Consider the following 18251-nt stretch of genomic DNA (forward strand, 5'->3'; position numbering starts at 1 on the left):
CGACAGCCCTGCTCTTAAGATTCCCTCCAGTTATTTAGTTTCAACAAGCCACTGCTTCTCTTTAGCTATGAGAGACAGATATGCACGTCCGCTTGTGAATGCGTAAAAAATCGTTTATTTGTCACACTGATGAGTTCATGAACCTCAACACTGGTCGTAATACAGACCAATTTTCTTCGGGCCAGGAGCTGGTTTCAACTGATGACCCAGAAAGATTAACAAAAAAGCTGTGGGAAGCAGCCAGAAGGAATAATGGATGGATGATGAATCAGCTTTTAATTTAAGTAGTCTATAACATTTACAGTGTAAATCCTTTAATCCACGATGATGCACTACTGCAGTGTGTTGATGCTCATCAGAAGGTAGCCTGTTGACTACTGGAGTGGCAGTGTTGTGCAAAATGCATATTTCAGAACATCACATGTAGTATGTGTGTTGCCTCCCAGTCAGTACACTCAGATCAGGCGGCTATAGTCAAAGGTTGAACCACATGAGGCATGTCATCCTGGTATTATATGCTGGCCAGTGTGTGTGTTTGATGGCTGAAAGTAGCACTTCATTCCCAGAATGCTTAATCAAACCTTGTGACTTATGTCATATGACCGGCATACTACTTTGATATATGTCACACAAAAGTCTGTAAAGAAATACTCCTTCCTGACACATATCCAAATGCACAGGGAATGTGTTACATCATTTAAGTTTGCATAAGAAATTTATAAAACCTTATGTTGCACAAATGCATCAGCAGTAGGCCTATATAAAGTATTTTTTTAATTTTTGCTTTCAATATAGAGACTTGTCATGTTATGAAAAAAAGTTTGCATTACTTTGAAAATCACTACTGTTAGCTTCCAGGGGAGTTTGTTTACAAGTAGGCTGTACACAGTCTGTAGTTAGGGTTAGGGAGAGGTATATATTTATATGCACACACATTATATTAAACACATTATAAGAAGAAATCATAGAGGTAAAATACAGTATGTAGCAGAGGGTAAATGGATTGATGGATATACACCAGACTTATAAGGAACGAACAGAAGTGAAACTAAATGTGACATTTGAAAAGTGTGGAAATGTATGAAAACATTCTTGTTGTGGTGCATTTCCACAGCCCTGATTGATTTGTCTAAAGGGGAGCACAAAGTGATGCCGCAACAACATTCAAAGAGGCCATTTAATTTGAAATTAACAGCCTTAATACTGAATTGGTGTCACAAAGCGTTTACAGATCTGAACATAATTCATGAATAGACACCAGCTAATAAAAGCTAGAACATTGTGTTGCTTGTGAATGGCTGAACTCTGACATGGTAAACTCTGAAATGTTGACAAAGATGGTCCAAAAATAAGCTAGTCAGGGAACATTTGTATTTGTGTGTGTGTGTTCTGTGTCTGTTGTGACTAAGTGCAACCTCTTCATTCAAAATGTCAATTTAAAAAAACACTGTGCAGTGCATCTAGGCTTCAACAGATCCATTGTTATAAGAGCCATTCTCTGGCTTCTTATTAAAAAAATGTGGTTTGGATACATTGAATATAGATACTGTGTTTGTGTGTGTGTGTGTGTGTGCTGCTGTCTCAGGTGGCTAGACCTAGTCCAGGACTGAGCCTATTACAAAGCCAACATCCAAGTGTTAGTGTCAGTGAGAATGTGTGTATGTGTGTGTTTTAGTGCGGTCATGTTGTTAGATTAAAGGCTTAAAGTATGCTGGCATCAGGCTACCGGGACCTGATCACCAGAGAGCTTGTGTGTTTTATTTGTGTGTGTGTGTGTGTGTGTGTGTTGTGAATTCAGACAGCACAACACAAGCCTGGTATCACTTTAATTCACTGATAAGTTTAAACATCAAAATTCACCAAAGTTTGAATGAGGCACAGATCTAAAAGCATACAATATGTACTATATAAAAGAGTATAATATAAAAGAGAGACCAATAAAAGCAATGAGAGAAACATAAGAGATTACAGTTTAAAAATGTAATGTAGATATAGGAAAACATGCACTTGAAAACAAACACGTCACAAATAGTTTACATATGGGCTCGGGCCTCACAGAGTGGTGATTAAGCCAGAGGAGGCCTCAATCTGGAGCAGTCGAGCAACGTTTTAATGAACAGAAACCCAAGTTTCATGATATACAGCAAACAGAGTGAAAGTTTTCGCAATACCTTTGGGAAACAAATGTCGATTTATATACTAGTTGTGAAACCGGCCTATTTAATTTAGCAGAATACATTTAAAGGAATACAAAAACAAAAGTGAATATCTCAACAGTAAGAATACATCAAGGAAACAACAAAACATTCATTTTACTATTTTGAATTCAATATATTGTCCCTTTTGGCAGTATTTTAATTACATTTTGATTACATTGTGCCATCATGTACAAAAGCTCTGTAATAATTTAATATTAAACAAAGAGATGGATATACACGCAAAATAAATCCACTGAAACCACTGCTGGCAGTTCCCAAAAAACAAGGGCAACTTTTATTTTTTTAATCTTAAAATTAAGAGTTTCAATATATAATGTAATAATAATTACATTTGGTCCTTTTCTTTAAACAAAGCCTGATTTCTCTAGTGGAAACAAAAACCACCTTCAGATGAAGCAAACACGACAGCCTGGTGTTGTTGGAGCAGGATAAAAAAGGAAAGCATCCACACACAGCCATGGTAAAATATCTGTATCTAAAATGGAAAAGCTGTGGGGCACACTGAACAAAAAAGGTACTTCTGACACTCACACACTTCAGACACCCACGCACAAGGCAACAATAACAGTTTATTTCTAGCAAACAACAATCATATTTGATGTTTTAACGAGTCTCTACTGTAAAACTGTGAACACCCCTGAGGGACAGCAGCACTGAAATGTTTGGGTGTGTGATAGTGAGGTGCTGTTTGTGCAAGATTGCTAACGATTACGTTCTCTAAAACTAGTAATCAGGAAGCTGGGGAACCTAATCTGAGAAACCTGGTATGTACTCAGGTTGTGGACTCTTTGTCTGAAAGTATTTGAAACATGAATTTGTACAGTGCCCATGCTTGGTAAACAGTTGTCAGTACTACATTTGATGTCTAGAATGATGCTTTTTTGTGGATTGCAATAATATACAAGGGGCTGCCAGGGGGCTGCATACTATATATTCATCTGACGACCAATCTAAAATAGTAGCCATCTCATGGTAACACACCACGCAGCAGCTACGCACATTTGCATGCCTGCTCAACTGACTGGTGAAGAATGTTTTGAAATTCCTGTTATGTCCATTTTAATTCAATGGTATGGTTGCCTTGCTTGATAAGTGCAGTCACAAGACTCTTATCACAGCACTGAGTGTATTGACCCAGCGTGGCTCTGTCTATTTAAGCACGTACATGTATTTCCCTGCACACGATGTCAGGCAAAATCCTTTTTATCATCTTAAATGATAATATCTTTTTTCCAAAATGAATGAATTATGAATGAACCGAACTGTAGAATTGAATGGATTTTCTCACACGTTCAGTCCTCACCGTGTGGTATTATACAGTTTGTGAATGCTTTAATAAAATTCCCCACTTTCAGTAAGGTTATGTTTTTATGCATGCATTTGTGCATTTGTATTCATGTACCAGATGAAAGCAGTTTCCGATCATCAGCCAACAGGACAACCAGGCAGTCTGAAGGCATCTGGTACAGGACTGTCAAGTTTACAGATTATTTTATATATCCCTTTCTTCCAGCAGGGGTCGCTGTCTCTCCCAGTCCAAATGGCTGAGTAAAACTCCCTCAGAGCCACCTCTGATACCTCGATAAACCTCTCTGGGACCTGCAGACAGAAATATGAATGTCAAAAGATAAAATATTTTAAGGTCTATAGAATTAGGGCTTTAAACGTCTTTTCAAAGCCCAGAGAAGACACTGTAGTCTATAGTATAGAAGTGTGTGTAGGAAGTAGGAAGCAGATTACAAGTCACGTTACAGATTAGTATTCTTATTATTATTAAAGCTCTTACACACCTATAGCGCACCCACTCGTTTATTTTGCCTGATTGGATCTCTTTGGGAATATACAGACACTGCCTCACTGATGTTTTCCTTGATTCTCCTGTTAGTTTGTAGCTGCTCCTGTTTCAAAGTGACGTCTCAAACTGTAGCAAGAAAAGCACTAATTTACCCTACGGGAGTTGCTCTGATCACAGTTTTTCCATGACTAAAAATAATCCTGTGTAAGATACACACAGACACTGTACATTAGTGCTTTCCATGCAGCCTTCTGCCCCCCACAGCTGTTAAATAAGATATAACACTACTACTTCAGATTATTTTCTTCTTAAAGCCTCACTCACTTAAAATTTCTGGTATTCATACTAAGGACAAAGCCATATTGTACTCATTAATATTGCTCATTAAAACAGATTCTCCTTCTCATTCAGAGTATGAACTAAAAATAATTATATTATTAATAAAATCAATCATCATTTTCATTTCTCCAGAATAGGCTCTTCTCTTTTAGGCTTTGACTTAACGTTTTGTTCTCCTTATAACTTGAGGTGAAGTTAAAATAAGTCATTTTAACATAAATCTGTCTTGCTAATATATAACGTATTATTATAATGAGAAGAAAGAAGGTTACAATGAGAAACTGAGCAGAAGAAAACAAAACACAAATGAATAACGTGTGTGTCAATAAAATATGAAAATCCTCACAGCTACTTCTACTGCCATATATATATATCTATATAAAGTCACAACTTTGGCGCCGTTCCGAGGAGGAGTCGGGCAATAACATGTAACTTTAAAAATGAAGGCCGGTTAGCTCAGTTGGTTAGAGCGTGGTGCTAATAACGCCAAGGTCGCGGGTTCGATCCCCGTACGGGCCAAAACACTTTTGAGGTACTAAAAGCTTGGGGTACTCTGGGATATTCGTTACTGTGTTAAGAAACTGCAACTGTGAGATGCTCCTGTTCGTTTTACGATTACACTCCAAGAGTGTAATTAGCTTAGCTTAACTAGCTTAAATCTGATTTATTTCTAATCGGATAAGTCTGTCAGTGGCACACTCACTTGTTGTAAAATCCCTTGCTTATTGTCACACCCATGTTTGAGATTTAGAGAAAATGGACAAAGAACTGATGATGGTAACCTTTGTGGAAATTACTGTTAATGGACAGTTGGTCCATTTTCACATTCTTGTTTCATCAATATGAACCATGCATGATTAATGAGAATGCAAGAGCTCCGTCCCATATGTTGCACTATGTGGCTGGTTAGCTCAGCTTCAATCCACTTATGGTCTAACAGATTTAAGACACAATATTTGCAATAATGATTTAGTTCAATGTAACCCAGCACATCTGCATAATGTAACCCAGAAAATAAGTCTATACAAATTCTATGGGCATGTGTGAGAAAATGTGACTCTTCCTCTGGCAAAGCGCAGCTCAACCTGCACTGGAGCAACCAAGGCCATGTTATTCCTGTCCTCTTGTTTTTGTACAAATAACACTTGGAGCTAATCATACTCAAGGTCCCCAATCTATGAAAAAATAAAAGCATCATGCTTTCACTACACTGACAGCACTGACAAAGTATTAAAGCATCCACCCAAGGACTAAATACAGTTGTACAAATTTTAAATTATATTATCAAGTTGACAACTATAGCTACAGTGGAAAAGAAACATACGCGCCTTACCTGGTAGACGTTACTTTTATTGTAGTGCATGTTCAGTATGCGGTAAAGCTCTGTGTCACGGCCCACTCGCAGCTGACTCTCTCTGCCCAGACGAGGTGCACCTTCCCTGAGATACACAGAGAGACAAACAGGCTCATTTTAATTTCATCAAAATTCATTCTGACAATGCTGAAGCTGACACTTATTTGTTTGTATTATTTACTTTCAACTTGTTTTGGCAATCCACCTTCTAAATTTGTTCTAGTGTTGTATTATGTTCAGAAAGAATTAAAGTGCTGTTTCTTTCATTCCCAACAGTCCTGATTTTGCACACTGCATGCACTGTGGCAAATTCTGACCACTCAGACTGAAATATTAATAGACATTACTTACACACTCCTATTGTCAAACTAATCCAGTACCTATGCTGGTGGTAGTAGTGGTGGTGAATTCACACTTAATCCAATCAACAATGATCAAAATTTATCTATATCCTCTTGCCACAAGCATGACTACCTCATAACCATTCAAAATCCCAGGCAATATAAAAAAATATATATAAGATACAAATTAAAAATTGACTGACTGAAATGAATGACTGTTAGGGAGGAAACCACAATACTTCCCACTGATGCATAAAACAGGAAAGCCTGGGGCATGATGCAACAAAGTTATGTCACTCTGCAATTTGTAATTCTTTCTTTCTATAAACTACTCAATATGCAGGCCAACATATGCACAGCATCTGATGCATAAAGCAGACAGTAAAAAAAATCAGTTGCCAACATGCTAGCTCCTATAAAATCTAGTCAAACAATGGAAGTTTTGCAGCAAATGAGTTTAACATGAACCAGTGCCAACTCAAACCAACCGGGTGAGAGCCTCGCGGACAGCCTGTCGTGCAAAGCGCTCCATCTGGATGTAGAAGAACTCTCTGAAGTTACTGAACCATTTAATCATCTGGGAGGTCACACAGCGGTTAAACTAGACACAGGAAAACATGACAGGAAGTGAGCAGGTGAGGACAGCAAGAGAGGGGCGCTTATTAGAGCATTTCATTTAGCATTAATAATTATATAAAAGAAACTTGACTTCAAAGAGTGCATTGGCCAAACTTTGGGACTTTCACCACAAATCAAGATAATGTCTGCAGGCCAGTATTATCAGCTAATATTGGCGTCTTACAGATATATCAACAGATATTCAAACAGAAATGACCACATTAGATCAATGTATTTTTGTTGTGCTTGTCTTTTATTATTTATATTGATTGTAAATGATTGTATTTCCAGTAAACTGTTCAAATTGTACAATCTACAACTGCTTTCATTTCTAATATTAATTGCTGCAGTTTAACTGTAAGATAAAATCCTTCAGTACATTTTTTATCAGAGCTCTTTAATGACAGAATTTGGGTGATTCTTCACATAACATCATTTAATCAAAACGGTCCATAAAATGTGGAAACAATCCCTACTGATGTTAATTGGACAGTAACTCAGATTTAGTCAGTTCAGGTCGCTGACTGGAATACTGCCTCCACTTTGGTCTATTGCTTATTGAGCTTGTCAGTGCTGGTTATGGAAGGCCTGTCCATCGTATGACATAGAAGGCTGATATCATAATGACTCCCAACTAAATGGCCACCTTATTTCACCTTCAACATGGCCGGTTAGCTCAGTTGGTTAGAGCGTGGTGCTAATAACGCCAAGGTCGCGGGTTCGATCCCCGTACGGGCCAAACTGCTTTTAAGGGAACATTGAAGTGTTAGCAAAAAGTCATCTAATAGTATACTCCAATGACCACAAAATTACATTAAACACAGACTATTGTAGGTGTCATACGTTGCTACCCTAAATCCAGGAAAAACAGCATCCAAACTTATCCTTAAATATTTGAAACACTTGTGAAACACTTGAAAGTGCAGGTGTATCTCAAAAAACGGGTTTATTGTGGAAATGTTCATTGTGAGTACCAGAACCAGATTGAGAGATTAAAAGGCTCAGGAAAACCTTTGCAGGTGTTTTGAGGTAATTAGCTGATTAGAGCTCTTCTCAGGTCGACATTTCTGTGTTATAAATGCTTTAATCTAAAATCCTAATAATTTGAGATGCAGGAGTTTTGATTTCCGTGAGCTGTAAGCTGCAATCATCAAGATTAACACAAAAAAAGGCTTGAAATATTTCACTTTATGTGCAATGAATCTAGAATATCTGAAAATATATAAAAGTTTTATATATTATTACATTAAGGTAGAAAATTAACTTGTCCTGATATTCTATATTTTGGGATGCACCTGTAAAACTAAGTACATTTACTCAAGTAAAATTCTGAGTTCCTTTATTTTAGTATTTGAATGTTGTGCTACTTTTACTCCATTAGCTTCATTAGCTATTGTCACCATAGACTGTATAAAGATTGTCAGTGCTACTTTGCAGATGAAGATTTTAAAAACCTTTGCAGTGAATGAAACCAGTATAGTATATTGTTAAACTGTATAAAAAACAAACGAAAAAAAGAAGTAAAATAACTATATTTTTGTCATAACTGAGACCTTTCAGTTAATTTAATTTCACTGTTAGTGTCACATGTGTAAAACATGAACATTGGCTGATATGTCATTATTTTATTGTTGTCGAAAATATTGTTGTAAATCAAGCTTTATTAAAAATGGATGTAGCCATAGACCTCCCCTTAACCTCAGCACACTGAACCAAGAGGAACGCACTAGGTGTGCATCACTAGCCTTCTGTAATAATGAGTAAGTAAAAGGTAAAACGTGGCTTTGGAGTCATTTGTTGTTCAGCAATGGACAAAATGTTGATGCAGCACTGTGATGGGGTACACACACCTTGACATCAGGGAAGTAAGTCTTGAGTGTATTGGAGCTGGGATAGCGTGCGTAGAAGAACATGAGCTTGGCTTTCTTCAGATGGCAGGGAGACAAGCCCTCCTGGGTGTATACATGAGGCCAGTTAAGGAGATACATGTGTCCTTTTACACACACTCATAAACAAACACATATCCCTCCCTCATTCCTCCCCCCCTGCTGACAAAAGGATATTCCCCCAGCGGTCAGGTAGAGCTCTCCTCCGTCCATCCCTCCTCTCATCCCCCCATCCCCCCTCATCCCCCTCTCCCTCTCTCGGCCTCCATGTGCGTGGCGTGCAAGGGAGGGGTCCAGGTGACCGAGCAAGGGGAGAGGTGGGAAAGAGGGGTGAGACGAGGGGTGGGACGAGAACTCCAAGAAAGGATCGGAGTTCAAATATTCCTTGCGGGTCGGGGGGAGGTGGGGGAGCTGAGGGTGGTGAAGAGAGCGCGAGAAGAGCTGCTGCATGGAGTAGTGAAGGAGGGGGAGGGGGAGAGGGGGAGGAGGAGGAGGGGGAGGGGGAGGCGCAGGAAAGGAAGATGAGGAAGAAGAAGAGGAGGATGAGGATGGATGAAAGGAGGAGGCAGAGGGGTCCTTGGGTTGCGAGGCTGGAGGCAAGAGAGGAGGGTGAGAAAGAGGGGGAGGGCGAGATAGAGAAGGGTGATGGAGGGAGATGTTCGGATGAGAGGGATTTAGGTGAGTAGAGAGAGGTGGGCCAATGAGTGCGTGAGCTTTCCGTATGTCAGGTGACCTTTGAGAGGCCAATGGCATCGTCAGATCTGATGGGTCACTGCGATGAGGCTGTCCTGGAGGCCGGGCGCTCCCGTTGCTCACTTTTTGGAGCTGCTTCTCCCTTTCTCCATCCTGCGCCCCTGTCTTTTCCTCCTTACCTCCTGTTTTTCCCTCCCCTCTTCCTCTCGTTAGCAGTCCCATCCACACGGCCCGCTCCCTCCCTCCATCGTTTCCTACGTCAGACGGGAGGAAAGAGATGGCGGCAGGAGGGGAGGAAGGAGTGAAATCCGTCATCTCGGTGTAAAGGCGGAGAACCCGGTCGATGACTCGCGCCACAGCGCTGCCCAACTCCAGCTTCAGCGCCTGAGCAAACTTCTGCCCTCCCTCCTCGCCCTCGTCTTCAATCCCTCCATGCCAGTCTCCTCTGACGAGCCCCCCACAATCCAACCACAACCCCGCTCCCTCCATCACGCCCTCCAAGTGCAACCCTCCTACTCCTCCTCTCTCCGCCCTCCCTTCTCTGTCTTTTTGCCTCTCTTCTCTTCGTTTGTGAAAGTTGTCAAAAGGGGAAACAGAAAGAAGGGAGAAGGTTTCCTTTTCCATCTCTCCTCCATCAATGTCCTCTTCATTGTACAACCCTTCTGTGAGGTCCTCCTCTTCCACCATCCCCACATCTCCTTCTCCTCCATCTCCTCTGCTTCGGCGCCTCATTTTCTTCTTTTCCTCCGCCATGTGCTTTTCCCCAAAAGCCCTCCATACTTTCTCCTGCAGGGCCTGCAGTCTCTCTCTTGCCTCCTCCAGCTGTTCCTTCAGCTCCTCCCTCTCTCTTCTCTTCCCCTCCCTCCCTCCCTCGCGCCTCCTGTCTCCCTCCTCTGCCTCTCCATCTCTTGGTCGGCTCTCCAGCTTCATCCTCTTCACTTTCAAGACGTCTTGACTCCACTCGGCCGCGAGGACGGCATCACTGTGCCTCTTCTTAACCCCCAACAAGCCATCCTCTCCCTCAATCACTTCCTCTTCTCCTCCTTCCATCCCTTGCTCCACCTGTCCATCCCTCTCTCCCCTGTCATCCTCCAAACTTCTGTCTTCCTGGTTTCTGTGTGTGCTCAGGTTTGTGTTGAGTTGCCCTCCAATCCTCCTGGGCGCTCCACCTGGCTGGAGAAGGTGGTGGATGAGGGGGAAGCCGGGTGGTCTAAAGGCAGGAGGAGGGCGACCTGCACTGGGTTGAGGATGAACTCCAGGGAGGCCTGTAGAGCTGTGAGTGGGAGCGAACGCATGTATCTGGGGAGCAGAGTCATCGAAAAGATCTCTGGGGGAATCCATCGCTGGAGAGAGAGACACAGAAGGATAGAGAAATACAGAATTACTGTTGCTGCTTATATTTTTGTTGTTTCGTATAAGAAGTGAGTGAACCAGAGACCACATTTTAGATTACTTGAAGGGTAGGTTTGCCCAAATTACAAAATAATTTGTATATTTTCTCATTTATACCTATAGTCCTATATAGACATGTGGATAGTTTTGGTTTTATTTGACATGTACTGTATGCCTAAGGTTTCTGCCTCCTCCCAATACAATGGAGGTGAATGGAATTTTGTTTGTGGTTCTCAAAGCTCTTAAAAATAACATTTTAAAAAATCAATGTATATGTGTCATTCTAATAATATTGTCCCAGATACTCTGCATAATCCATAGTCCATTCTGTGAACTCTTTTTTCACACCATGTTGACAGATGAATAGATGCAAATCATGACATGACAGGCACATGACTTCTGCTTACCTGAACAGCAACTCAGGTCACCGGTCTATCACAGGACACAGCTGCTTCCACTTTAAATGTAATATGAATGAGATGCAATTTTCTTGCATAGGGCTGTAAAATATAAGCACACATTGTTGACAGTTTTGGAGAGAGTATGGTTGGCTAAGATGAATTCCCCAAAATAGTTATTCAAAGGGTTGATATTCTCCTCCATACTGTTCATGTCAAAGGAAGAAACAGCTCACTGCACAAATGACCAAAACCCCGTGGAAGACAGAAATAAAGAGGGTGTCAGTCCGACTAGGGACGAGGCTACGTGCCGGTGGTGCAGTAGGTTAACATCTGGCTCATGATCTTCGTCACATCTCACCCACCTCTCTTCACACTATCTTTCCTGTTTCTCCCAACTGTGGGCTGTCTAAGAAAGCACAAACGTCATTAAAATATATGTGACAATATGGAGGCAGATGTTTGGACGTGGAGCACAATAACAAAACAGTGCTAAAATACTACTGAGCAGTTTTACTGGAAAATATTTTTACAGGCCTAGCAGGAAAATTTGGTATACTTAAAAGAGAGCAGGTATTTTTTTTTAACCAAATTCAGCACGGCCTGCCTACAATACCTGGAAACGCTCGTAAAATGTAGAATAGTGAATTCTAGGCTTATAGGAATAACATCGCACTATTTAAGCAAGATCAAAAACACACATCCCCATGCTTTTCAGTATGTAACCTCCTCTCCCTCGCGACGCCCCTTTCCCCTTTTTCCTTCCTCTCTCATCCTCTCTTCCTCTCCTCTCTCTGTTATCAGTTCAGGCAGCTTGTTAAGCCCTGTTTGATCAGAGTGTTTACCGTCAAACACACATACACATTCGCACAAAAGCGAAAGAGGCTTGAGAGAGGGCTAACAATGGTCAATGGTCCTTGGGGAGTGAAATGGAGTGAGAGTAGCATGTATGTACGTGTTTGTGTGTATGTGTGTGAGTGTGTACATATGCAAGAGTGTGTGTGAACAGTCGTCCTACTTAGCTTTGATAACACCCCTAATCCACTTCAGATGGATACACTACCACTCACCGAACAGAAAGATGGATGGATGATAAATGGACAGATATAAGGACAGACTAAAAGAGGTACAGTAGGTAGAAAAAAATGTGAACACACAGTATTTTAAATTTTAGGCAAATGGAGCTACTTGATTGTCAATGGTCAGAATTAAAAATTGTTACAAGATAGATAGATAGATACATTTATAGATACATAGATAGATAGATAGTCCCCCAGTGCAACATGAAGAGAATAATCCTACTATAAATAGCTAAATATCAATTATTCAAATGCCCTCTCCTCTCTACTATTATACAGCCCAGATGGCAAGCCAGCCAATGCGCTTATATCAGGGACAGATTAGCTTTTCAAAGCCATCGAAAAGCTGCACAAAATATGAACACTGAGCAATGAAAATGAAAGCTATTAACCACTAGATTAGACTTAAGAAGGGTACTCTTGGACTGCTGCAATATCTCAAATACTCAAATACTGTAGGCCTACAGTATCTCAAATAGATTTATTAAGAGGACATATTTGGGTCAGTTAGTTTTGTTTTTATTTGTCTGGACATATACCTACACAAGCTAGCTTTTTTTAAATCCTACTTTTTGATTATATGTCATATATGTTGCCTAAAGCCTAGGCTATAATGTTTCATCTATCTATCTATCTGTCTAGCTGTCTGTCTATGCTGGTGGAAATACCGTTACTTTGAATAATTTATGTAATGTTTGAAGCTTATGTTTGAAGCCTCCGCGTGGCAACATCTGCCGGTTCTGCCACGCGAGAGGAATCCGCTTTGGCCATTCTGACGCACGAGCTGTCAGTTTGTGTGCGCGCGCGCCCGTGGTGCGTCCTGTGACTAATTGGCAGCAGTGGACTAATGTCGCAGTATGAAAGACAAAATAAACAGTCCGAGCAGACACGGCCCTCGTGGCTTATTGAACGTGGACAGTTTCTAACATTATGTTGTGAAGTTTCAAAATTAACTCACTCTCAGTCACGAAGAAGAGCTCCAGCGGTGTCCGCTCCCCGAAGCCTTCCACTCCAGTGGCCGGGTCCTGTGCGCTCTGCTTCGGTCAACTGTCTTCAGCTGGCACCGGGCGGGCCTCGGACATCGGTGCGGGCAGAAAGAAACCAGCCAGCAGCGCGTATCGGGATATTTCCAGTTCCCCTTTCCTCTTTATTTGTCCTTTGTTCCGTAACTCTCTCAGTTCTGCTCTCACTCATCAACCGCCTCCTCTTTACTCTACTTGTGTCACTGTGCAGGTTTTTTCCCTCCCTCGTCATCTGTCCATCTATCTCTGGCTGGCATCATCCTCACGCGCTGCTGCCGGTGTGGAGTGGCGCGCGGTGGGCGGGTGGGCGGGTGGGCTCGAGAGCTGGCCACTTGACGGTCCGGTCCCTCCCATGTTGGCACGACCCCCAGTGTGTGTGTGCGCACACACATACAAAATTGTCAAAACTTACTGCTTTCAAATTATTGCAATTGGGCATCTTTTGTGATCGTTTATGATAGTCTATAAGAAAGGCTACCTTAAGCCAGACTGAGGAGCATTTCTAAAAGACAAAGTCTGTAATGTTGAAGCTGCATTACAATTGTGGAGCCACAGACTTTTAGCAGCACATTCTCACCTAATGCAAAGGTTATTTTCACCATTCAAAGTGAGGTGGTCATTCATTAACAGTTTTATCTCACCACAGGAATTTTTCTTTGGAAACCCACACAGAACTGACAATTATCTTGTTTGTTACAATGTCAGCCTTTAAAATGTTCACTCAGAATTAAGGTAAGCATAGGTGTCATTTACACTGGGGATGCATGGGGACATGTCCCCATCACTTTTAGAATGCATTGGTTTAAAATGTTCTAAAAACAAAACTTGCACAAAGAAATGTAAATTAACAAATGAATGCTATAAGAAAGGTTTATTGGCACAATAAGAAAACCTGCAATGCAATGTAAATATAGAAGAAACATCCATCCATCCATTTTCATCCGCTTATCCGGGGTCGGCTCGCGGGGTAGAAGAAACATCTATAATATATTATATTATATTTTTACATTCTGAATTGTCACCTGCCACCTTAATTTCGTATAAATAAAGACATTTCCTCCATAAATTGGTGCAGAAAATGTCTCATTAGAATGCAGGAAATTAAGTGTTTAATGTCCCCACTCAAATGTCCCCACCACTTTTCAACACAGTGTGAAGGTAAGGTAAGGTAATTACAGTAAACTCATTCTGATTCCAAACCAAATCTGTTACAACATAAAGAGAACACTTTTATTTAAATTAAAAATGAGAAAATGTATGGAAATAGAAAATTTTGTGATATTATGTATGTCATATGTTTAAATAACTATATTTGATGATCCATGAAATGTATTTAAACATAACTTTTGCTGACTTTAAAATATAGTCTGTAGCATTTAAATGTTTATTAAAATATAACCAGGATGTTAGAATAAACCCCTCGACAGCTGCAACATGAAGGTAAAAAGCAATCTATGTCAGGGTGCACCAAAACATTTTTAGTGAAGTGTTTTTTAAACTAGCTGTAATGATTCAGCTTTGTTGCTTTAATCATTTGGAACATTGGGTTTCCGGGAAAACATTTAAGTAGATGCTTCACCTTGAGCAGCACTTGTTACCTGTTGCTGGGAATGTTGCCCATCGAAACCCGCCTCAGAACTGCTCACAGGGTTTCACCAGAGACCAGTGCCATATTCCATTCCTCTGTTTATTCTGATTCTGATGTGATGATCTTTTCTTTTTCTTTCTTTTTTTTTACATCCATCCTATACCTCACCTGGGTAACCCCCCACCTCCCCACCACTCTGTCTGTCTCATCTCTGTCTTTCTCTACTTCTGATTAAAAATGGTTAGGTGCTGACTGAAAGGTCGCAGTTGTTATGGAAACGAGGCTGTTAACAAAAGCTGGACACACGGGTCCAGAGGGGGAGAGCGAGAGGAGAGACGGAGAGAAAAAAGGGACATGTGTCTGAATAAACATAAAAATGCAGAGAGGAGGAGAGGCCGGGGAAGAGAGAAAGTGAGCGAGGTCTGAATAAATAAAAACACATGCAGAGGGAGGAGGGCCAGAGACAGCGAGGTCACAAAATGATTGCTCCATCTGCAACAATAAATAACAAAAGATAATACTGGGGTTTTGTCATTCTAGGAAGGTGGTTGAGCCACAAAGGTGTGTGTTTGTGTGAGTGGCAGAGTGGGAGAATGCAATTGATAGATAATACATGGATCTGCTGCACAAGCTAGAGAATACTAAAAAGCACAAATTGTTCACAGAAAAGCCTACCAAAAAATCCCAAAATTGTGCATGAGTGTGTGTGTGTGTGTGTGTGTGTGAGTGAGTGCGGGAACACCATCTCTCATATTATGTTAACCACTTAGACCAACATCAAACACTCTCTCTCTCTCGCTCGCTCATACACGCACACACACACACACACTTCAGTACAAGCATGAAGGTGCCAGCCATATAAATAGGACGTCCCAGAGCGAGAGATATAAAGAGAAAGGGACTGACAGAGAGAGAGAGAGAGGGGGAAGAGAGAGATTATAAATTCATAGGGAGGGGGGGAGCAGAAAAAACGGGATGGGGGAAAGAGTAAAAAATAGAGAAATAGAGAGGGCAAGAACAGGAGCGGATAGAGTGAGGACGGATAGATATGAAAGGATCAATAGATGGCATAAAGTGTATGTTCATTGATTTACTTACAGGGAGAGTGATGGGGAGAGAAAGAGGGAAGGGGGGGGTAGAAAAAGCAGGGAGCTGATAGAAGCAGAAAGAGGGGAGGAAGGGAGAAAGAGGGAGAGAGACAGCCATGATAAAGAGTCAGAGCCATACCATAGAGCGAGGGGGTATGTGCAGTATAAAGACCAATTTAAAGCTGCATTAATCAATATTTTTATATTGACAGTGTGTCAAATGACTATGTGTAATGTGAAAGTGGTTGCTCATAGTGACGAATCCACTGAGAATTATCACCAACTCAGTAGCTGAGCTCATTGTTTTCCAGGCGGCAAACTCCCCTCTCATCCCCAAACACAGCGGGCAGCTGATTTCAGCAAAAAAAAAAAACTCTGATGAACCCACTGTACGCTACCTGCCCAGCACCATACAGCTAACAGACAAAGTTAGCAACTAGCTGGTAAAGAGACTAATATTTCCCCCAGGAGTTGATGGAGACCAAAACAGAGCTAAAGGGAGAGTGGATTTTGGATGAGTCCAAATTTGTTTGCTCCCACAAGGTCAAAATAAATCAATTAATGCAACTAAACTTTTTCTGTGTTTTTTATTTTATGTATTTTTATTGCAGGTCTATCTTGGAATTTTAATAGTCCACATTTTAGATTAAATTTTCAACCTTAAATATACATCATAGTAATGTCCTTTATCTTCTTTGAGATCCATTCTGAATTACATTAAATAACTATATATAATTATGTAGATTGTGTGTGAAATGTGATTGCTTCACCACACAATAATATCAGTGGAGATCACATTCCCTATATTGCCCTTGTTTTGACCTGTTCTCCTAACTGACAGGCAAGACTAATGAAACACTCATATTGTTGGCTCTGTGTTTAAATAAATTAAGAAGAAGTTAGTTTAGTATAGTTTAGTACTTCCCTTACAAAAGTTTGGGGACTCACAAGAGACAGATTTTAAATACACTGGCCAGAATCGAAGCAGTAAAGGCTGATATATCCTGTCTTTAAGTCCCTAGTATGGGTCTGCATCCTACATTTGCCATAATGCAATTCAATAGCATATTTCATTACACACTCCTTATGCCCATGACTGGATGTACAGTGGGGAGAACAAGTATTTGATACACTGCTGATTTTGCAGGTTTTCCTACGTACAAAGCATGTAGAGGTCTGTAATTTTTATCATAGGTACACTTCAACTGTGAGAGACGGAATCTAAAACAAAAATCCAGAAAATCACATTGTATGCTTTTTAAATAATTAATGGGATGAAGGGAGAATGGGAGAAGGTCATGTGGTCATGTGGTATGTCTCACGCACGAGCTGTGTAGCACTCCTTGTGATGAGTAAACTTTCATGTGTAAAACTGGTGGGTTGCCCCTTTAATTTTGAAACTGTACGAGGTGTTGGATTTACTTTGGGATGCTTTTGGTGATACTGTGCACCTAACGATCAGGCTCCGAGTTAAAGTGAAACAGACACCGAGAGACAGATAACATACCGGTATGTCAAAACTGACAGTAACAGAAAGAGAGAGACAAGTTGGAACAAAGCACGAGGGTGAGACAGAAAGACAGACAGACAGAAAGGGAACGAGTGTGTTTGTGTGTGTGAGAGAGATGGGAGTGCGAGAGAGAGACAGAAGTGTACTCAAATAGCTCAGGGCAAGGTGACAGAGAGAAACGAACGGACAGAGAGGGATAACAAGCTCATAGAGGGGGTATTGTGTGTGCTTGTGTGTGTTAGAGAATGAGAGAAAAAGGAAGAGACAGAGGGCGGAAGGGGAGAGGGATAGAGGAAGTTGAGGGAACAAAAACAAAAACAGTGAGAGTGTGTGTGTGTGTGTGTGTGTGTGTGTGTGTGTGTGTGCGTGCGTGCGTGCGTGTGTGTGTGCGTGTGTGTGGACAGCCAAAGGTGTCAGAGTGTGCTGTTTGGCTTAATGATGACCCACTGGGCATGTAGGTCATAACGGTTTGTGTCTCAAAGCCATCACTGTATGCCTGTGTGCATCCATTAGAGTGTGTGTGTGTAAATATAAAACTCACTAGACACACATGTAAAGTGGGTCTCTTAGCATGCGTTTAAGAGTGTGTTTGGTCAGAGGTTGGAGAAGCAGTTTTTCTAGCCGGTAGGACTCAAAGGATACTTGCACACACACACACACACACACACACACTCATATGCTGCAAATCCAGTTTTTAGCATACACACTCACACACCAACAGCTGCCCTTCATGTCATACATGCACATGTAATGCACCATGTATGCCACTAAATTATGCACGCACGCACGCACACATACACAAACACACACACACATCTCTTTCTTTTGATCTCTCATGATAACACACACACAGAGGGGGAAGCTATTATGCTCTCAGGCTGGAGTGTTTTGATGGTATAATTGCAGTGACCAGTGAGGAGAAAGAGACA

At 41.1% G+C, this 18251-nt stretch overlaps 1 protein-coding gene and 2 non-coding genes across 4 annotated transcripts; 2 read left to right on the forward strand and 1 right to left on the reverse strand.

The window, feature by feature from the left end:
- Positions 1-1808: 1808 nt before the first annotated feature.
- On the reverse strand, positions 1809-14958 carry prox3 (prospero homeobox 3). Of its 2 annotated transcripts, none has more exons than XM_038731809.1 (7): positions 13073-14958; positions 11045-11137; positions 8730-10588; positions 8517-8624; positions 6537-6649; positions 5687-5792; positions 1809-3818 (listed from the first exon to the last, which is right to left on the reverse strand). In XM_038731809.1, the coding sequence occupies exons 3-7, from the start codon at positions 10584-10586 to the stop codon at positions 3645-3647; spliced, it is 2358 nt and encodes a 785-aa protein (XP_038587737.1). In that variant the 5' UTR covers positions 10587-10588; positions 11045-11137; positions 13073-14958; the 3' UTR covers positions 1809-3644. The 2 variants fall into 2 exon arrangements, with proteins under 2 accessions (XP_038587737.1, XP_038587736.1); XM_038731808.1 differs by having other exon boundaries at positions 8517-8630.
- trnai-aau lies at positions 4799-4872 on the forward strand. Its single transcript has one exon. It is a non-coding gene; the product is annotated as a tRNA-Ile (tRNA).
- On the forward strand, positions 7332-7405 carry trnai-aau. Its single transcript has one exon. It is a non-coding gene; the product is annotated as a tRNA-Ile (tRNA).
- Positions 14959-18251: the final 3293 nt, after the last annotated feature.

The sequence above is a fragment of the Micropterus salmoides genome, unplaced genomic scaffold, assembly GCF_014851395.1.
Source record: "Micropterus salmoides isolate LMB-PRFRI ecotype aquatic unplaced genomic scaffold, ASM1485139v1 Ms_hic_scaffold_2, whole genome shotgun sequence".
NCBI lineage: Eukaryota > Metazoa > Chordata > Actinopteri > Centrarchiformes > Centrarchidae > Micropterus > Micropterus salmoides.